This window comes from Mus caroli, unplaced genomic scaffold, assembly GCF_978045245.1.
Source record: "Mus caroli unplaced genomic scaffold, Mus_caroli_1 scaffold_16, whole genome shotgun sequence".
NCBI classification, from domain to species: domain Eukaryota; kingdom Metazoa; phylum Chordata; class Mammalia; order Rodentia; family Muridae; genus Mus; species Mus caroli.
In genome coordinates, this window is record NW_028227271.1 from 59,961,838 (window position 1) to 59,985,067 (window position 23,230).

Sequence of the window (23,230 nt, forward strand, 5' to 3'; positions counted from 1 at the left end):
TATCTTAAAAACGCTTTTTAAAGTACTTATTAGATTTATTAATTTTAATTTATGTTTGTTTTGCCTGAGTGTATGTTAGTCTACCACATGCTTGCTTGATGTTTGGACAGGTCAGAAAAGGACATCAGATTCCCTGGAACTGGAGTTATGAATAGCTGTGAACCATCATTTAGGTATTGGAAATTGAATCTGGGTCCACTGCGAGAGCATCGAGTATTCTTTTTTTTTTTTTTTTAAAGATGTATTTATTTATTATATGTAAGTACACTGTAGCTGTCTTCAGACACTCCAGAAGAGGGCGCCAGATCTCATTACGGATGGTTGTGAGCCACCATGTGGTTGCTGGGATTTGAACTCTGGACCTTTGGAAGAGCAGTCGGGTACTCTTACCCACTGAGCCATCTCACCAGCCCCGCATCGAGTATTCTTAATGCCTGAACTTTTTCTCTAGCCCTAAAAATGCTTTTTTAATGAAAAAAAATGTACAATCAGATGGCAAAGCTAGGGCTTCTATGTCCTTCATACATTCTTAGGCAGGCTTGTAATTCACTTGCTTTTACACTTCCACAAAAAGAAAATTACTTCGTTGCACGCCTTTAATCCCAGCACTTGGGAGGCAGAAGCAGGCAAATTTCTGAGTTCTAGGACAGCCTGGTCTACAAAGTGAGTTCCAGGACAGCCAGGGCTATTCAGGGAAACCCTGTCTCGAAAAACAAAAAACAAAAAACTAAACAAACAAAAAAAAAAAAAGAAAGAAAGAAAAGAAAAGAAAGAAATCACAAATCTGAGGTAGAAAATTTCATTATTTCTGAGGAAAATATGGAAAAAAGAGGATAAAACTACATGGCAAGAAATAACAAATCTGAGGTAGAAAATTTCATTATTTCTAAGGAAAATATGGAAAAAAGAAGATAAAACTACATGTAAGTATCAAACATGTCATTTCTGAGTCCAAAGGAAAGACTTCAATTTTGCTTTTTTACTGAGAATTAGTCATGAAAGAGCTTCAGATTGTGTGAAGGTAGAGGATTCCCAGGGTTCTTAAGTGGAAACTTGGTATCTTCATTCAAGTTCTTCAGCAATTTATAAATGGTATTCTAATAGGTAGACGTAGAGCAAAACAGACAAGGTTCCAGGAGGAACACTAGCACTTCCATGTAAATACACTTGTACTGCACTTAGTAGAAGAACCTATATTTTAGACTCCAACATTTGCCTCACATAAGGCCAAACCATGCTGAGTATTTTCAAAAGTTTGAACAAGGAGAATATAGAAATAGAAGTATATCTTTGCTGAAGTTTCATTTGGTGGCCTGGAATATTTAAACTTCAGATACATCAATTTGGCAGAGTCACAGATAAGAACCTTAAAAGGCAACAAATGGCTGGAAAATGGGGCTAGAGCATGGAATTATGTGCCCTGTGCACGGGCAAATAACTGTCCCCTGCCTCTCAAGTAATGTGATGCCACTCTAACTCAGTGGGAAGAGCCTCACCACTACATTGATCTAAGGATCCTTAATAGCTGTGTAGTTCCTTTCCCCAGGAGAGATGTAGACAAATGACAGTGATGTGTTAGCCAAGACTCAAGCTCCATTTGCCTTTAAAAACAGGTAGCACATTAATGATCTTCCCAAGGCCAATAACACCAGTAATTATCGCTAATGCTTAAAGAGTATAGAAAACATGTCAGAGTGTCTCCAAATGACAACTAAAATCTCCCCATCGCTAGCAAAGTCATTGAAAGGTAAAGTGTAGCTCCGAAGAGATGCTTAAGAGAATGTACTGGAGGGGCGTCCTCAGCTGTGGTGAGGAACTGGAGGATGGCAGCCAGGATGCTCTCTGATGCCACACTTGGAGCTCAAATCCCAGTTGAACAAGGTTACAAAGAGAAGACTATTATGCTCCAGAACCAAATAATTAGTGAAAATAGCTTTAAATAGACAGCAACCACGATGAAGAGTCAACTTTGCACCCAAATTGCCAAAGAGCAGTCAGGATTTGTTCGAATAAAGCAGTACAATAAAAAGTATAAAAAAATACCTCCAACTAGCACTCTCACTGGGAGATCAGTCTGATCGAAGAACTGCCCGTGTATTGTCAATATTGTGCCACCTTCAGTGCTGCCTTTTGATGGTGAGACCATCACGACCTCTGAGGAAGAATAGCACATTTTGTAAAATGTTGTAAATATCACACATTAATCCAACTCGTTTCATTTTCCAAAGATTTCCATATATCCTAGCTAGATTTTCTAACACAAGAAAGCGTCAGAGTGCCTCAAATGGATGGCAAATGAATTAATTCAAGCTTTCGCTGATGGGGTCCAGCAAAGAGACAGATAGCTCAGATCTGACCGAATCTTCAGGGGTGGAGAGTGACTGGTACTAAAGAGATACTGACACTCTGAAGATTGAGAAAAAATAGACACAACCCGGGTTGGGCACAAACAGCCTCCCCACCCCACCCCACCCCCCCCCAAAGCACACAGAATTAAAGTTAAGGAACCTCTCTTCCCACAGGATCTTGAAGCACACATATTTGGAGCACAACATATTGGTTTGGTGGGATGTTATTATATAACCTTCGTGGGCCTGGTACTCAGTATGTAGCCATGGCTGACCTTGAGATCACTACAAAGCTCCAGCCTTACATTCTGAGCTCCAGGATCAGAAGCAGGAGATATGTTAGGCATTGGACTAACATCTGATATTTTCTCAAAAGACAAATACATTTAACTATGTATATATGTATATATATATGTATAAATATATATGTGTATATATATAGTATATGCATATGCATGTACATATTACAGAGGTTTAGCTATGTTATTAAAACAGCCCAGTACAAGACATATGATAATTCATTAATAATTGCTTGCATAAGTATTTTTCTTCTTGTATTTACATATAAGCTGTAATATTTAACACAATCAAATCATTTGGATTTACTATTTTCTAAAATTGCCTCAATCTCAGGATAACTTATTATTATTTCACAATTCTACACATTATCATTACATGTGAATTTGCAGTAACTAAGCTTGAAAGACAAGTCAAGACCTTCCACAGCCAATTGATTTGATCACTCACACTCTTTCCTCATATTTTTAATGTCCTTGAAATCTTAGCCTGTCCTGTTACTCCTGACCTCAGAAGAAGGGCAGTCCTTCTGGTAGACTTGATATTTGCTTCTGACACTCTCTTGGGAGTAGTTTAACCTGAGGTTCCTTCAAACTAATTAAATCAAATTAAAGTTTGCTAAGGGATTTTTGTAGACCACACTAAGAGCACAAACCTCTGGATATTGGCATGTGGTTGAAATTCAGAGATTTGCAACCCTCAACCAACAACTAAAGTCGAGGCCAGTGTGTTCCAGTGCTCTCTCTGCTAGGGAGATGAGTTTATGTTTCAACCTTAAACTAAGAATTCCTAGTTCTTTGTTAGTCTTTCAATTGCATGCCCTCCTTGTGGGTCTTGCTCATTTCCTAGAAGTACATAAATTTATTCTTTACCTTACTGTCATTACTATATTTTGCTGGATGAAATGTAGTGTACAACATCTCTCTCACTCAAACATGAGGAAAATGTCACATACCTGGATATGTTTGAAACATTGAAATTTTATTGAGAGATGAAACAAAATATGTCATTTTCTCTGGGAAACTCCTGTTGAAACAAAAAAAGGTAAAAGTCCTTTGTTTTAAAAAATGAGCTTTACTGAAGGTTTTATTATTCAATTTGGTTACTACAGTGATAGAAACTATGGCTCCGCCTGCAAGGTAGCAGGGCAGAACCACTGGAGGAAGAAAATAGAATGAATGTTCCGTGTCCTCTTTTGCTCTTGTGTTATACATGTATATGAGTTTCTGATAACTTAATAAACTGCAGTTTATTTGCATACTCCAAATATCTACCTTTTATTCCTAAAGTCAGCTTTAGAAATCCTTTCCCTTTTTTGCAAAAGTATGAAGAAGGCTGAACACAGCAGCAAGACTTGATGTATATAGGTGGGCTGTTCCCCAAGTCACCCTACACTGTCCCTTTGCCTAGCATCCCCCAGGATGTATGAACATTGAGTTAAGCATGCTCAGTATGTTGTGTCATCTGATCTTCAAATAAGCTAGCTATGTGAGGGGGATGAAGATCAAAGGATTAATTTAATCAAGGATACCAAGCCACTAAGTGGCAGAATCAGAACCACAGCCCAGGCCACTTGAATCCAGAGCCTAGCTCCCAACTAGGGACCACACAGTATTTCTAGATTGTGTGACCAAAACAGCAAAGTTTCATTCACTATATTTAAAACATCTTTCACAAACACAGTGCATATATATAATTAGATACATATATGTATATATGAAGATATGTGCATTATATATTTGATACCCATTTATATTTCCATTACTTAGAACATTAAAAAAGCAAGGAAAGAATTATGAAAAATTAACACTGCTGTCATAATTATTTCAACAAAGCCATGATCATAAATAATTAAGAAATTCGAATAATAACTGAAGAGTCCAACACAATGATCATAATTGCGATAAACTGAAATAGTCTCTAGTATAATACCAGTCTTGTAGCTGAGGTCAACAGTGAACTGTGCTATAAATCTAATCCAGGCTTTACAATATGCACTTTCAACACCAAAGTGTCCAGGAAAATACTTTATGTTAAATTACTTATTTAAGAAGACCATCTTAACTTGTCTATTTTGATGTCATAAGCTTTCCAGTTGATTCCTATGATCTGAAACCATGCCAGCATCAAGAACACTGTGTCTGGCCAGCCGCTGCATTTCAAAAATTAATGCTACTCCTGAAGTGCGGAGGAAAATTGCCTCCTGAAATAAAATTTGAATGTAATTTATTGTGGATAACACTGAGATGATTTCTACTAATTTATTGATAATGACTAGGCATTTCTCAATTAAGACAGCCTCATCTAACCCTTATCAGTTTGGAACAGCTGTTGTTTGAACTTGAGGAAACAGAGCCTCAAAGGTTGGGCATTCTAATAGATACATAATGGTGCCGACATGCTTTTCAATTGTTTCATTTGACATGCAGGGGTGCTCCTGAAACTTGTAACATGAAATTTATAACTTATAAAATGATTTAACATGATTTAATAATGCCGTGTGATTTTAAAACAAAAATGTTTATGTGGCAAATGTCATATTTTAATAATTACTTTAATTTTATAAGACTATCTTATATAGAGACATACTTTTTAAAAATTATAAGGCATTAATGCAGAGAAATCAGCCACATGCATTTTTTCTTTCTCTGGTTATTTTGAGACAGGATTTTGTTTTGTACCTCTGATTGCCTGGTATTCTCTATGTAGCTCAGAGTGTCCCTGCATGTATGGCAAATCTCTTGTCTCAGCCTCTCAAGGCCTGAGATTCCACCCTTGTACCATAACCAGCTTGTCCCTAACTTTAAAAAGAATGAAAATGGCATTATTAATCAGGACCACAAAATTCATAGTTTAATGGAGTATTCCTGTCAATATCATATAAGTTTGAAAACTTTAAAAATAATTTTGAAGCAAGGTCTTATTATGTAGCCCAAATGGGTCTCAAACTTATGGCAATCCTGCTGTCTCAGCTTCAGGCATGTGTTTTCCTGGTCAGACTTTGCTGGGTTTTTTAATGGAGTCTGAGTCTGTGACTCTGGCAGATTGATTTATGTACATTGCACAATCAAATTCAGCCTTGATCACTCAAACCATTTACTTTAGGATAATTGCTTTTCTGAGAGATTTATGATGGATTTGGTAATTAATACTTTTCATAGAGATGCAGAAGCAAGAATTAATTTTATTTCATCTTAGAAAGAATGAGATTGAGAGCCTAAAAAACCTCTACATGGTTCTAGAAATCATTTAAAATTCAGTGTCTGTTGGTTTTAACAAATTTTATTAACTTTTGGTAAAATTCTACTGCCTAGTTTACAAATTATTTCTACAAATGTCTGGCTTTTCACAAAATAGCTATTTAGTCACAGTGAACTCAGGTTATTTGTCTTGAATAATTTCCAAAGATGTATTATAACATATTTATATAACTTCTACCCAATTTGGTTTTGAGTTATACTAATTTTCATGTTCCTCTTCTAACCACATGATCTATAATAATAGATCTAATATATTTGATGTATGACAGCATATCCAGCTTGGCCTTCATTATTCTCATAAAAAAATTGCTTCTATATATTTAAAAGTAGAAATCTCTAAAAACAGTGGGTTTTGGACCTTGACCTAACTACAGGTCCCTGAAGGGAGGGACAAAAATCTGAATCCTTCTTCATCCTGTGACACTGATAGGGATGGCACCCTCTACTTTTATTGGACTACAGCCATTCAGTTCACATTGCCAGTTGCTGAGTCTTCAATCACAAAAAGAAACCATAGGCTTGTCTATTATTGATTCAGTATGGCTTTATTAGTATTGGATACTAAATAATATTACTCATTTAAATATCCATCAACTAGCTCATTTTCTTGTTGAAATACATTATGGCATTTGGGGCAGAACACTTCATTTATGTTTACTACACTAGGATCCTGCTCACAAGAGTCATTAGCACACATGGTTTTCCTGGCTGTCAGGAAATGCTGCCACAATACACATCTTCAACTGTTCCAGAGTGCGGGAGTCCTGCTTGGTGAGAACCTTAGGTCAGAGTTTTAGATAATGATGAGATGTGGTATTGAACCCTCCATCAGTCATTGCAGAGTACAAGAATGATGTGCCCAGGACATAGATTTAAACAGCATGCATTAGCTGGTTCTATTCACGAGATATTTCTGATGAACTATTTAATATTCATTTCATTTGTCTAGTGGGAAACAAGGTGGATGACAGTTTACCTTATAAGTTCTTTGTAAGATGAAACTAGATAACATAGTTAAAGTGCCGTTTTACTGTTATATATCATACAAGCTTGCAACACAATGAGATGTGCACATTCTTAGTTTTGTATGAAAGTCTTTGTACTGAGATATGGGTCTAGGAAATTTGGAAATAAAATTTGCTTTTACTAAAGGATATAACTCCTCTATGTTATTAGTAGTAGTACTAACATACAGACTTGAAAACTACATTATCCTGAGTCTGGATATATTAAAGGAAAGTATCAGATAACATTAATCATGAGGTTTTATTTATTCATTTTTATAAATCTTTTTAAATATTTATTTATTTATTTATTTATTTATTATAATTACACTGTAGCTGTCTTATACACACCAGAAGAGGGCATCAGATCTCATTACAGATGGTTGTGAGCCACCACGTGGTGGCTGGGATTTGAACTCGGGACCTCTGGAAGAGCAGCCGGTACTCTTAACCACTGAGCCATCTCTCCAGCCCCACTTTTATTTATTCTTACATTAATTCAAAACACATTTTTTTCTCAAAAGAATTGCAATTAAAACAGAAGAGGAACATAAAATAATAAGAAGAGACATAAAATAATGGTTTTTCATATCACAGCTAAAATGTCCTTTTCATCATTTCATAAGCTCACTTCCCATATAGAAAGGGTTTTTCTCGCTTGTTCATTTTGTGTGTTTGTTTTTGTGAGGCACAAGTTATAGGTTCACAGGAGTTATGGACTCTTTGAATTTAATTTTGGTGAGTAAAATGATTAATCCTTTAATCTCTTCATTAATAGAACAAAATAAATATATACTTTATTTATCCATTTGAATAAATTATGAAAATCATTATTTACAAAATGGCCTACCTTCCATAATCACTATCTAAGATGAAGCTGACATTGTGATGACCTGGAATTAATTAAAATACACAATTAAATTCTCAATCAGAAAAGAACAATAATTCTACATTACAGGCTGATTAACATTTACAGAAACTTATAAAAAGTATACTTGATCTATAAAGCCTTAAAGAATTGAAAATTGGAATATTTTAAAGTATTACAACACAAAATATACAAGTGGGTATTTTGAAGTTATAACTGGAAAATCTGACAAAATACTATTACAAATAATGAATGATAAAAGATGCATATGTGTACTACCCTGAAATCTTTTCATTCAGTCATTCAAAAGCTACTGATTATTAGAAGCATTGACACGCTGTTGCAGACACCATGAAAATATAGTGCATGTCCTTCTCCTAACCCAGCATAGTATCTAGGCGAGAGCATAGTCAGTCTGGAGCAATGACAGAGAACTAACCTTTGGGATAAGGCTTTCAAAGAAAAGGAAAGGAAGGTCTGAGAGTGAAGACCAGGCGAAGGAGAAGGAATTCCCGACCAGCAATCTTATTTGAAATGTTCAGGCGTAGAATGTTTGCAGATACAGAGGGGAGGAAGCTTATTCAGGATTTAAACGCTGTGCAATGGGAGCTAGAGGCAGTAGGAAAACCATAATTGAGTGAATTTGAAAATTACATTGTATACTTGTTTGAAATGTCACAATGAACTGTTATATATAACTAATATGTGTTAATAAAAGCTTAAGGAATTAAAAGATCTATATATTTGCAGTATACACAGTGAGAAGAAAAATGCTAAATTTAAGAATAAATACAACAGCAGAATTAGTCATGAATTCTCTGATGGAGGGAAGCAGTAAAGAGGAAGAGGAGGAAGAGGAGGAGAAAAAGTGCTACATTATATTCAAATCTTAGGAAAAAGCAAAGTTACAGATTTGAGGGGGTAATAATCTGGGTAATATCCGGGAGAAAATAACACAGGGAAGAGCCAGAGTTGGCAAGAGGATGGTCAGCACTTACCAATGTAAGTCCCAGTGGTCTTACATGTCACAGACCCTGTATCTCCATTGGCATGATCGAGTTTTAGACCATACCTAGCAAAGTAAATATACTGGCATCAAAGTTCACATAGACTACTTAGATACTGTTATTCCCTTAAAAAAACCTCATTACTTTACATCAGGTGTCCAGATAGCAGCTATTTCTGCAACGAAAACTTCAGCAAAGTGCATCATTTCTCAGGCTTTATTGAATATTTTTCAATCAAATTCACTGAAGTGATATAATGTGTGGTTAATTTTAGTGTCTTTGTTGATACCTTTAAGGAGTTTAAAATGCTGTCAAATGAAACAATGAATTGATGAAGTTATTTCTCATTACATCTCAGTGCATAAGAACCTACATAGTATAATACTACATTAAAGACATAGACATGTATAAGAAAGAAGCCAGTTTCATAAATAAATACTAGTTTGCTACATACAAGATAACTATTATAATAATATGGCTATGCATTATTGATTATGGTTCCTATTTCAAATTATTATACTCAGATCAATTTTTATTTAAAGAATCATTGTAATTACTTACAAATCATCAGAATGTGGTATGAGGAGTTCACAGGGCATTCCTCCAACATAAATTCTGTATAAATATTATTAGAGAAAATTAAGTCATACTTAATAAATTATGTAAAATTCTACTCTGTTTACCAAACTCAACAGCTATCTTAATTTTTCCTCATCTGCTTACTATCCCTCATTCACTCCTTAAACATCAACTTATCATCACTATGCCTCAGGTCCTGCTCTTTGGCACTGGGACACATCTGTGAAACTGGAACTTATCTACACTTGGAAGTCATACAATTTTCTGCAAAAATTACACAATATGAAGATCATAATATATTTTGGCATAAATTAAGCATAAAACAAAATAGAACCTTCTTATTAAAAGTTTAAGCAAACCAAATTGAAAAAAATTTTTGTATGTTTGATATGCAGGAATTAAAACATCAGAGCTGCTGATAGCATTACCAAATGCTGCTGGAAGCTCACAGTTGACAACTATTTTATAATAACATAATTTATTATCTGCAGCATCAGAACACCTCACCTGAATTCTGTGGACTGAATTATAAGCTCCATGCAGATTTGAACTATATAAAAAAAATCATTTCTACTAGAGGAAAGAAAATACTGAAATTTTAAATGTACTTTAGTACATCGTCCATTTTTCATTTTCTTAAATCAAAATATAATTACCTCATTTTCCTCCCTCAATCCCTTTTTATGTTCCTCCCTGTTCTCTTTCAAATTCATGGCCACTTTGCTATTGTTACATATATGTATATGTGCATAAATATATTTTATTTAACCATTATATTAGGTTTCAAAATAAAATAAAAAATAATAAATTAAAATAAAAAGGAAACCAGGTCGTTATTCCCATTATAGAGCTCTGTCAAGTCAAATTGTCCTTTTAACCTTCTATATTATCCCAACTTAATAATAAATTTAGCAGTTTACATAAGCTCTTTTTAGATAAAGTAATCATTTAATAATTATTACCCTTCCATTTTCTTCCATTTTCATATGAATAAACTGAGGCAGTAAGTACCATAGCTTGTCCATGCCTTGAGGGACAGGTACTGTAAGATTCCAAACCCAAGTATTCTGTGTTCTTACCCATGTGTTAACTCCCCTGATAGAAATGAGTGTGTGTTTAAAAATACTATCCCATTTGACCTTAAACATTTATATGTTTTAGCATTTTCCATGTTGAAATGTTGAGATCAAAACTTGGAACCAGGTACCAGTTCCTCAACTCATTTGAGTGTCCATTATGATTTGTTCCTAGAAAAGTCTGGGAATTTTGTCTGATCAGACAAGGCCTAATGAGTAGAAGGTTCCCTGACTTTGTTCCTACTGCCTAGGCCCTTTGCAATTCAAGTACAATAAAGTGTCTTGGGGCCCCTGGGTCATAAACAGCAGGCAGATGAGATCACTGAGTGTTTTAGAACTCTCATCATCTCAGTAGGTTCTGACACTTCCCTGTACCATCTCAGTATCTCCAGACCTCAAGAGTTAGGTTAGGCTGAACTCTGAGGTCCCTTCCAAATGATTTTGTTGGTTTCAAAAATTTAGGTTTCTCTGATTTCCTGGTAAGGTACAGATATAAATTCCAATGGTAGGGAGAGGAATCACTTTTTTTTTTCAATTTAGTTTTTTTTTTTTTAATTATGGCTGTGTATGTATGTATGCTGTGCTTATATGAGCCTTCACACATGATAGGACTTGCCTGCTTGTATGTGGAGGTCAGAGTACAACTTTTAAGAGTTGGTCTCCCCTTCCACCATGGGCTCTGAGGATCAAACTCAGAGAGGTGGGCTTATTTGCAGATACTCTGACATGCTGAGCCATTTTGCTGGCCCAGAATCTCTTTGTAGTTTCCATCCCTGACCTCACTATAGGCAAAGATAGGCTAGAAAATTCTATGTAACAGTTGTTATATAAGTTATTCATGAGAATCAATTATATACCAGCAGACATTCTTTACTTACACTAAATCATGTACATAAATTATTTTTCTTGAAATGATTTTCCTACATACACATATTCATGATAAATGGCTATAAAATATTATATATTTCCATAATTTAATTATGGGTTCTAACTCATATATCAGATAAATCATTTTTATTCCATTTAGTAAAAAATTTCATTACTTCTGTAGAAAGCCATATATACATATATATAATGTGATCTATTATCTTTTTAGTATTTAATAAATCTTTTAACTGCTATCTAAATTGTAAATTGAGTTTATCCATTTGTCTGTATAATACAAATATTCAGCAGGCAGGAAGCACTGTGAAAGCCAGAGTATGGAGTCCACACTTCTTCAGGTAGGAGAGCCATATCTTTCAGTCTTTTGTGAAAGGGCTGAGATAGCCTGACATACGCTACAGGAGAACTCTCCAATGACAGCAAAGGTCTCCAGACCAAAATGTAATAGTTGTTTTGGGACTAGCCAGTCCCAAAATTCATCATCTGGCCCATAGCTGGTTAATTTAGCAACCAAAACTGAAAGCCCTGGATGCTAATGAGTTGACTAGGCTTACTTTCAATAGTCTGCCCTATATCAAAGTGCAGTAGAAACTGGTAGATATTGGATATGAGCCCAGACTCTTACAATGCCCATGACACAGACATACACAACTTAGAAGGAAGGAAGTGTGGATGCTTCAGCCCTGCATTGAGGGGGGAACAGGATGATCGCAGGACGTGGAGAGATGGGGGCAGGCAGGAGGGAGGAGGGGAAGGAAACAGGGGGAAGTGTCAGGTACTAGAGGGGGCAGGAGAGAGGTACAGAGAGGGTCAGGAAATTGAACAGGTAGCAGTGGAGGATGAGGAACTGGGGATAGCCACTGGAGGGTCCCAGACGCAGGGACCCTCCAGTGGCTCTAGGGAAGCTCCCAGAACCCAACGGGGATGACTTTAGCTGAAATGCTCAGAAATGGGGAAATAGAACCTGTAAAGACCACCTCCCCTCCGGTAGATAGGGACAGCCCCTAGGCAAGGGATGGAGCTATCCACCCATCTCAAAGTTTTTAACCCAGAAATATTCCTATCCAAAGAAAAAAACAGGAACAAAAAATGGAGCAGAGACTGAAGGAGGAGCCATCTAGGGACTGTTCCACATGAGGATCCATCCGGTCTGCAGACACCAAACCCAGACACTGTTGCTGTTGCCCAGAGGCGCTTGCTGACAGGAACCTGGTGTGGTTGTTCCTTGGAAGGTTCGGCCTGCAAATGACCAATGCAGATGCGGATGCTTTGAGCAAAACCATCAGAACGAGCTCAGGGACCACAGTCGGGGAACTGGTGGGAGGACTGGAGGAGCAGAGAGGGGATTGCAACCCCATAGAAGGAACAACATTGGCTGACTGGACCTCCCAGTGTCCCAGAGTCTAGACAACAAACCAAAGAGTATATAAGGAAGGATCCATGGTTCCAGATACATATGTAACAGATGATGGTCTTGTCTGACATCAATGGAAGGGGAGGTCCTTGGTCCTGTGGAAGTTTGATGCAACAGTGTAGGTGATGCTGGAGCGGTAGGACAAGAGAGGAATGTGGGAGCACCTTCATAAAGGCAAAGGAGTGGGAGGAGAGGGAGGATGTGGGATAGGGGTTTGTGGAGGTGTAACTGGTAAGAGGGATATTATTTGAGTTGTACACGAATACAATGATTAATAAGATGAAAAGAGGGAAAAAGAAAAGAAACAGGTAGATATGTGCAGAAGCTTTGAGTTCTATTCTTGACCTTGATTGAGCAATGCTTCTTAAGGCTTGGGTATGTCTACATGTGCATAGTGCCTGATCAGTAGTAAGGTTCTCCATAATGATGTACCATGCCTATATCCCAGTTATTACTGACTATGCCTTCAAAGACAAAAGTGCTATCAGACCAGAAAAGAATCAACTATATATGGTTGTCTTCCTATGCCTCTGACCAGTCTGATCCAATTGTAGTGGGCTTTTATACCACTAGGACGTTATTACTTATAGGATATCATATTTGAACTATGAGTTATAAGAATATTATAATAATTTCATGAGAAAAATTACCTTAGAATCCTAACATTTCTTCCATTTGAGCTCAGTGCTGTATTACTTCCATAGACATCAGTGAAAAGCCTGCCTTGAATTGTTATTAATGTACCTAAAAGCAAACCAAAACAAATCTTCAGTTTGGTTCTGGCTGGGAGTATCTGTCTGTAGTATTTCATTCAAAACACTATACATTTTCCCAATAAACCAGAATCCAGATGTCCATATCTGATGTTTAACCCTATTTTTCAGCATTGGTTTGAAATATCTAAAATACAAAAAAGCATAAATGACCATCACTAAATAGGAATACAATAATGTGCTATGCAATGAATATCAGGATAATATTTTTGCCTTTTTAAAAAACTATTTTATTAGATATTTTCTTCATTTACATTCCAAATGCTATCCCAAAAGTCCCCTCTACCCTCCCCTTGCCCTGCTCCCCTACCCACTCATTCCCACTTCTTAGCCCTGGCGTTCCCCTGTACTGGGCCATATAAAGTTTGCTAGACCAAGGGGCCTCTCTTCCCAGTGATGGCCGAGAAGGCCATCTTCTGCTACATATGCAGATAGACACACAAGCTCTGGGGGTACTGATTAGTTTATATTGTTGTTCTACCTATAGGGTTGCAAACCCCTTCAGCTCTTGGGTACTTTCTCTAGCTTCTACATTGGGGGCCCTGTGTTCCATCCTATAGATGACTGTGAGCATCCACTTCTGTATTTGCCACGCACTGGCAAAGCCTCACACAAGACAGCTATATCAGGGTCCTTTCAGCAAAATCTTGCTGGGGTATGGAATAGTGTCTGCGTTTGGTGGCTGATTATGGGATAGACCCCCGGGTGGGACAGTCTCTGGATGGTCCCAGGATAATTTCTTAAAAAATATTACTTGAGTTAATGGTAACTTACTTGAAAAAAATCCCACTTTATTCTTAAAGCTAATAAAAATAACTTAAAAACAACATAAAAACTCCTGAAACTATATGAAAAATTTATGTCATATAAATTTTTATTTTATAATCAGGATGCTATGGCCCAGCATAAATATGAAGAAAAAGAGATATTAAAATTTATAGATTGGATAAAGAAAATTAAAAATTACTTTACAGTGTAACTATTTATTAAAGTTTAAAGTAGCCGGGTGTGGTGGTGCACACCTTTAATCCCAGCACTCAGTAGGGAGAGGCAGGCAGATTTCTGAGTTCAAGGCCAGCCTGGTCTACAAAATGAGTTCCAGGACAGCCAGGGTTATACAGAGAAACCCTGTCTTGAAAAACAAAACAAAACAAAAAACAAACAAAAGGAATTGTTTAAAGTTTAAAATAAATTATACATTCAAAATATATTTTCCACATATATGTCAAATATGAACATTTATATCACTGAAACAAAAAATTCCCAGTAGGAAAAACATGACTACCTTTAAATCAGGCCAAGAAGTTGGCATGGTGCCTCACACCTGGACTTCCAACACTAGCAAGGCAGAAACAGGAGGACTGCAGTAATTTCAGGCCCCACCTCGTCTACAAAGTTGGTTTTACCCTAACCAGGGATACATAGCAAGGATATTTCCTCAAAATATCTTAAAAAGTCAAATAAATAAACAATATTTAAGGGAACACAATGAAAAGAAAACCTTAGATAAATTTGATGACATATACCAAAGAAAAAAATGAAGATTTAAAACCAGTTAAATTTTTTATCTTTTAAAAAAACAAACAAACAAACAAACTGTAAGTATGTATTAGATAACTCCTGCCTTGACCTCCTGAGTTCTGGACATACAAGTATATGCATCCATGCCTGACACAAAATTCTTGACAACAATTAAGACTTTCATTAGTTCAGGCTGAAGAAAAGGGCATTCTCACATAGTTCTCCAAGATTATAAATTGATAAGACCATGTTATCATAATGAACACTAGATACTAGCTAAATCTCTGGTAAGGAAAAACACATTATTAGCGATTAAGATTTGAAATTAATTTTAAATTAGTCATTACTTTTGTAACCAGAAATATATTTATGATTAAGTATATTTTTATATGCTAAACATAAATGAATTAGTACAAAATCCAAAACATTTTAACTGATGTAGAACAGACCTGGAGTTCCAGATAAAGGTGTGATGCTTCTTATTGTAGGGGTTCTAAAACTTTTCGTCTGTAAAATGTTGATAATAATGTCAATTAGCATCTTTTCTCCTATTTAATGACAAAGTCTGGTTATGATATATATATATATATATATATATATATATATATATATTCAACATTCCCCATAATCTGACTGTCAAAATAGTTTCTCATTTAAGAAATGATGTCAGGCAAATGGATAGAACTAGAAAATATCATCCTGAGTGAGGTAACCCAATCACAAAAAAAACCCACACATAGTATGCACTCACTGAGAAATGAATATTAACCCAAAAGCTCCAAATAAGCAAGATTCAATTCACAAACTACATGAAGTTCAAGAAGAAAGAAGACCAACATGTCCTCGGTCCTTCTTAGAAAGAGAACAAAATACTCACAGGAGAAAATATGGAGCTAAAGTGTAGAGCAGAGACTGAAGGAAAGGCCATCCAGAGACTATCCTACCTGGGGAGTGATCTCATATACAGTTACCAAACCCAGACACTATTGTGAATGCCAAGAAGTGCATGCTGAAAGGAGCCTGATATATTGGCTGTCTCCTGAGAGGGCTTAGCAGAGCCTTACAAATACAGAGGTGGATTCTCGCAGCCAACCATTGGACTGAGTGCAGGGTCCACAATAGAGGAGTTAGAGAAAGGACTGAAGGAGTTGAAGGGGTTTGCAACCCATAGGAGGAAAACCAGTATCAACCAACCAGAACCCCCAGAGACTAAGTCCCAGGGACTAAGCCATCAACAAAGGAGTGCATATGTAGCAGAGGATAGCCTTGTCATGCATCAAGGGGAGGAGAAGTCCTTGATCCCAAAAAAAGCAAAATAGGAGATACCTAATGAAAAAAAATGAATCTAGTATCTAAAACCAAATCTGGTATCTAAAAAACAAAATTAATATTGATTAGGTAAAGAGCAGAGCTAATGGATAAAATCGGTCATTCTAAGTAGCACTGGGGCCTATTGATATCTAGTTTAAAAAAAAAAAAAACAACTGAAAACCTAAGTGCAAATTTAAGGAGTATATAAGACAATATTTGAAGAAATGTACTTAATAATACCATTATTTACAAAAACCTAAATTTGAGAGACCCATTACCTTACCGTTTATATACATGGAAGAAAGAACAGTTAACATTACTATCTAAAGTTTCTTTCCCTTGAAAGAAAGAAAAGAGAACATCCATCCGAGAGCAGAATTTAGAAGGGTAGAAATAAGTGACCAACAGGAAAATCAGTTGATGATGTGAGAATGTAGTTTATTGATAAAACTAATGTCCATACATAAAATAAGTAAATGTTTAAAAACAACACAAAACAAACAAACAAAAAAGAGCTAGAGAGATGGCTCAGAGGTTACGAGCACTGACTGTTCTTACAGAGGTGCTGAGTTCAATTCCCACATGGTGGCTCACAAACATCTGTAATGGGATCCAATGCCCTCTTCTTGTGTGTCTGAAGATAGCAATTGTGTACTCACATTTATAAAATAAAGAAATAAATCTTAAAAAGAAAGATTAATGTAAAGGAAGGGAAAGCAAACCAGAAGTAAAAGAAGTTGTGTTACTAATGGAAGACAATTGAATTGGGAAATTCTTGCTAACAGATATTTGAAAGTGGAAATGAATAACAATCTATAAAACTAAAAACTGAAAGTCCAGTTTTGTGAGAAAGACATAAACTCATTTATTGGAAATGGAGAGATCCTACTTACACTGAAACTACATGCCCAGCTGCTGGCAACCCCTTTGCAAGTGTTATTTTCTGCAACTGGCACTCCATCCACACTGACTCTAACAGAGTAGGTGTCTTCTGGCATTGTTCTGGAAAATAATTGAAGAACAAGTGAGACACAAGGTAACTTTTATCCAGCATATGGCAACAATGAGAACCACTATTCCAGTCTACATCATTATTGAAATAAAGTCTCAAGTCCTAATTGATCTACTGTAACTCCCACTTTTATATTGTAAAAAGAACTTCATTATAAATACCCTACATACTGCAAATTATAATATCATATAACAAATGTTCATTGTAGGTATGCATATGGGTTTTTATTAAGATGCAAAATAAATGATACCTCAACAAGCAATAATAATCATGCAGAGTGTGCCCACTATGGTACACTCAGTTATGCTGTACTACGCTTTTTAAAAACTGTTCATCAAGTCTCCACTTAAATAGAGATTCTACAGCCCCCCAAACAGGCAGCAAGTCTAATGCAGATAGAGCCCGTGGGAACGCGTATTTAAGTTAATATTAAAGATTGCATTTTAAAATGGCTTAATGCTTTCCCAAATTATTAATAACAGAAATCAATTTGAACTGATATCAAAAAATTGAATGTCATCATACGAAGTGATCACTTTTAATTGTAGTAAGAATATGAAGGCTCGAATAAGGTTAATCAAACTGAACAAAAAAGCAATTTGAATTGATATCAAAAGCCTGAAATGTCATCATACAAAATGATCATTTTTAATTGTAGTAAGTATATGAAGGCTCGAATAAGGTTAATCAAACTGAACAGGAAAGCATGATTTGAATATTTTGAGACACGTCATTATCGATTAATAGCAGCCATTCATCTTTTAGAAGAGTCCAATCATGATAAAAACGATAGTGCTGATAATAGTAGAATGGATATAGAGTATATATTTCTGGTGTCTTCATGATAGGCCATAACAAAGGTATAAACTAATATCAACATTATGAAATTAAATACAATAACTAGTAACCAAAGCTATTACCTGGGATAGGCACCATGATCAAAGTGCTAAATAACCAATATACATAACTGATTTCTGACATGATGAAACTAAGTTTATTAAAGGTACATTTAAACAGACCGAGTATAGCATGTAATTTGAGTTGAATGACTTGAATCTTTTTCCACATCACAAGTAATCGACTGGAAAGAAGAAACTAATTGCACATGGTTTCCCAATTCAGTATTGTCAGCTCCATAGTTGAACTGACTTGCTTGAGAAAAACCTGCAAAAGTAATAAAACTATTATTAATTACACTCCATTTCTTGAGCTCTGACAGTTATAACCCAGCACAGAAACATTCATAATGTAATAATGAATAGTACTGAAGGATGTTAGACTTATTTCATATTTATTCCTATGTTCATACTATTTGAGAAAATAAATATTGCCTTTGAATTAACTTATTCATGAGGGTTTTTTGCTTAAAATACACATAAAGTAGAGAGAGATGGGAAAGGGGAGAGATCACACTTTCTTTCATGTACACAGTCCACAATCCTGAATATTGAAGCTTTCTGTGGGCATACATAGGCTCCCATATTCTACTTAATTTTATAAATGAAGCCCTTTGACACAACAAAGACACGTGGGAACATCAAGAATGAAGACACACACACAGACCAAAGTACACAGGAACCTATTTGGGGAAGTTAACATTACAAACAAAAGCAAGAACAAGCATATGTAAAGATAACTTTATGAAAAAAGGGACCAAGTAGAGATATTTCTGATACTGCACAAAACTGCTATGTCCCACACTTCCTTTTCTTTGTTTGTCTTTCTTTTTCTTTTCTTTTCTTTTCTTTTCTTTTCTTTTCTTTTCTTTTCTTTTCTTTTCTTTTTAAAGGGTCTCATACACCCAGACTGGCCTTGAACTCATGATTCTTGTGCTCAAGTTAAAGAAGTGGTAGAATTTACAAGTATGAGTCGCCATACCTTGCTTTATGCTCTACATTTTAAACACAGTTCATATCTAAGTATTGAAAAAGACAGGCAGCTAAAAGCTACTAAACATCCACTACAAGAGAGTTAGAAAGGTAAGTTACAGGCCCATGGCTGCTTGCTAGTCTCCAGTCTGTAATTAATATTGATCATGTCTCTTTCTCGATACCCTTTATCTCTGTCTCTCATTACACAGTGCTGAAGCTAACAGGGTAATGGCAACCTTCATCTCTCAGGGGTCAGAAGTCATAATTGCCTCTTTTTTTTTTTTGATGAGTCATATGGCTGCAGTTACCCTTTTACAGTCATTCCTAGACATGCAGCCAAGAGTGGAGCCCCCCCAAATACCATGAATTCCAGATTCACTCCTCCCCATTATTACTAAGCAAAACTATTTCATGATAAGCAGAATGAATAATCCCTGATCATGTACTCAAAATGCTTGAAGAAATCAAGCTAATAAATAGTACTGGTAATTTCTACCTAATTCAGTTTAAAACCCATGTTGTAATCTGTGGGAGAAGATGCATAAAATAGCTCATGATGTTAAATAATATTAAAATCTGAAGAAAACCTAAGAAATGAAATCAACAAATAAGAGTTATTTTAAATAATAGTTGATTAATTAAAATACATCTTTAAATGTTCTTTGAATAGCATAAAGTTATAAAAATAAGGTTATTATTATTCTAATATAAATGTAAATCATATACATTTATGGAATTATCTAAAGTGCAATTGTCTTACAAATTTAATTTCTTACAATTTTGTCCACATTGCTTAAAATCTAAAATAATTAAATTTTGAATTTTAAAAATATATACATTCAATGGTATGGTAAAGTTTTGTCTTATGCTGATTTTGAACTTACACAAATTTTTATTTTATACTGACATTTAATTCATGCATAGTTACAAGTTGCTTAAATTTTATAACATAATTATTTCAGACTATAACCCCAGAACAATACCTTAATATCAATTATCAATGAACATGAAAAAAAAAAAACATGGAAAACACTGAAAGGACAATAAGCTTTAATTCCTGTGTATAACACTGTTTACAATAATACAAATGACATTGTCACACAAATATTCTGTTTATTATACTAGTTAATATCAGGAAAACATACATATGTCCAGAAAGGTATGGTGTGACTCATTGTTAAGTCACTGCACATTTTCATTGTTTTACAAAGGTCTACTAGATTACATGCATGTAATACTGCCTAGTTTAACATAGCAAAACTTCGTGATGATGGTTCCCATCATTCCCCAAAGCTCCTGGCCTCTAGCTTAGGCAAAGCTGTCTGTGATTTTACCTTTTCATAGAACTGTGAGCTCCTGGGCTGGAGTCCCAGAGACAGCACTTCCTACCAGGTTGACTTTAAGTTTAATCTATAAGTGTATACCTGCTGTCAGTCATAAAAGTACTAAAGTTTAGGTCCAGGGCTAACATCCCTTTTAAAAATAACACAGGATCCAGCCAACACTATTACTTGTTTCCAATTTGACTTCTACCATCCCCTATTTTTCAACTCCTCTCCTCTCCTTTCTTGCCTATGTAAAGAAAGAAGAAACTCAGCAAAGGATAGAGAAAGACCTCAACACATTAATCAAGCCACTTATTCAGCATAGATTAACAAAACCGCAACTATAGATCTTGCATGTAAAAGATACTATCATTTGATTTGAAGTTTTAAAAACAATAAAGGCAGTTACTAAACAAAATAGAATTGTGGAAAAATCCATGAAAAGTACAAGTGGAGCACTTGCAAATCCACTTGCTTGCTTCTGCCAACTTCTGCTTATCTTTGGAGTCCACATTGAGTTTGTACTGTGCAGGAGGGTTGCTGGAAACTAAAGAATGGAAAGTTTTACTTGTGATATGCTCAGGATGTAACACATGTGTTTATTTTTATATTAGGTACATGTTGTGTCAATGCTAGTTTAGTGCAAGTCTGTATTTTGGCATTCTGAAGACAAGGGCAATATCCAGTCGTAATGTTAAGGAATGGTGATACTGGCGTTCCCTTAGAAGTAGCTACAATGTCAAACATGCATATGTAAAGATGTTCAAGAAAAACTACAGGGATAATATGAAGAAAGTCAGAAAGACTTTTAAACATTTTAACTATATATTTAGTCTTAGAAACATAGATAATGGGGCTGGAGAGATGGTTTGGTAGCTAAGAACATTAGCTTCTCTTCTGAAGGACCTAGCTTTGGTTTCCAGCATCCACGTGACAGCTCACAACCACCTGTAACTCCAGTTCCATGAGATCTGACATCCTCTCTAGCTTCCCTGGATACTAGGCACATATGTGATGCACAGACAGGTAAGCAAGCACGGCAAAAATAAGCAGAAAATAAATAAATAAAAATAAATGCTGAAAAAGTATAGAGTATGTCTTCAGTTAACCTTATCCCAAGGAATAAAAAGGAATTCAAACACAGTATTTGGTAAATTTATTTCTAAGTAAAAAGCTGACACCTCTGGAAGTTTTCCAAAACACTCAATTACAGGAAGGGTTGGGTGTGCCCTGGAAACAGAAAGGATGAGGCTTTGGATGGAAATTCCTTACATATTGATGTGTTAATTTTTTCTTTTGAAGAAAGGCTGGAGACAAGAATTGCCAGGCACACAGAGCTGGCTCTACTGATAGCAGCAATCTAGAGGTAACGCCCACACTGCTATCATGGAAAACTGCACTGTTGATTAAGCTGGCTGTTGTCATGAGCAATGTAGGCTGTTTAGGTTTCTCAGGTTTACAAGCTGGAATGAAAGGGAAATGTCCTAAAATATCATAAAACTGTGGGGAGGAAAGATACAAAGGAATGGTAGGAAGAATAAAAACAATACAATTTTCCTCATATTTTTCTATGGTTTTCCTTGGACAGGTTCACACATTCATGTTTGATATTATAGCTGCTTCTAAGGTCAAACCAATACCATCCTTCATTAGTGTTATTATGGTATATTGCACTTGTCTTCAGGATACCCAAGTACAGGCCTGTGTTAATCTATCATTGATGTAGTATGTATCTAACATAAACGTATTTGTCACATCCTGAAGCATATCACAAGCAAAACTTTCCGTGCTTTAGTTTTCAGCAGCCCATCTGCATGTTACAAAATCAATTGAAACTCCAAAAAACAACAACAACAAAAATCAAAGCTCAATAGATAGAGCATGAACTATGTAACAGGTACCTTGATTGTTTTACTCTGTTTGAAAGTCATGAGTAGCAAGCAGCAAGTGGGAAAAAAAATATGCATTTTGCTGATGAGAAAGCAAATTATTTCAGAATTAACTAGCTCTAATGTAAAGTCAAATTAAAAGCCAGTTGGACTGAACCAAACCCCATATCTTTCCCAATATATAAAGAGTAATATGACCAAACAATTCAACATGGTTTGTGTGCCAGCTATTACCATAAAGAAACAGAAAAGTTAACCAAAGCCTCCTCTCTTTTTAAAATTGAGACACGATAACTAAGCTTCGAAGAGAATTAAATAGTATAAAATATAACTTGAAAGCAACAAAATCAATGCAGTGGTGGATACACCAAGACTACCCAAATGACAATCCTGTTATCAACTCAGTCACCATAGAAGGGCAGATATGTCATTGTTTAGATGACATTGGCTTGACACCATAATTGTCAAAGCATATATCTATGCCCCATCAAAAACAACCCAATTGTCTTTTCTTTCATTTTTTTCCCTTCAGTGCTTGGGGTAGAACCCAGGATCTCAAATATGCTGGTCAAGCAAACTACCACTGAGCTACATAAACCTCCAACCCTAAGCACAGCTTTTTAAACAAAATAATCCATAAAATATTCTTTGCCTTTTGGGAGCCAAGAGTCATTTAGATGCTGTGAAGGGTCAGTAATCAATTTTCTTGTGGGTGGAATCACAGAGAATTCAACTTCGGAATTAATACTTTCTCAAATATCTAGCTTTTTGCATAATAAGTTTTATAAAA

The 23,230-nt window shown here is 35.6% G+C and overlaps 1 protein-coding gene across 1 annotated transcript in view; it reads right to left on the reverse strand.

Annotated features, from left to right (window-relative positions):
* Pkhd1l1 (PKHD1 like 1) overlaps positions 1–23,230 on the reverse strand; it is a 140,204-nt gene that overhangs the window by 112,661 nt on the left and 4,313 nt on the right. Inside the window, exons 3-11 of the mRNA XM_085831797.1 lie at positions 18,375–18,519; positions 17,237–17,345; positions 15,482–15,539; positions 13,389–13,482; positions 9,346–9,399; positions 8,776–8,849; positions 7,760–7,802; positions 3,601–3,671; positions 2,044–2,154 (exon numbers count right to left, since the gene is read on the reverse strand). Coding sequence (XP_085687923.1) covers positions 2,044–2,154; positions 3,601–3,671; positions 7,760–7,802; positions 8,776–8,849; positions 9,346–9,399; positions 13,389–13,482; positions 15,482–15,539; positions 17,237–17,345; positions 18,375–18,519 — 759 coding nt within the window. The remainder of the gene's footprint in view (positions 1–2,043; positions 2,155–3,600; positions 3,672–7,759; positions 7,803–8,775; positions 8,850–9,345; positions 9,400–13,388; positions 13,483–15,481; positions 15,540–17,236; positions 17,346–18,374; positions 18,520–23,230) is intronic.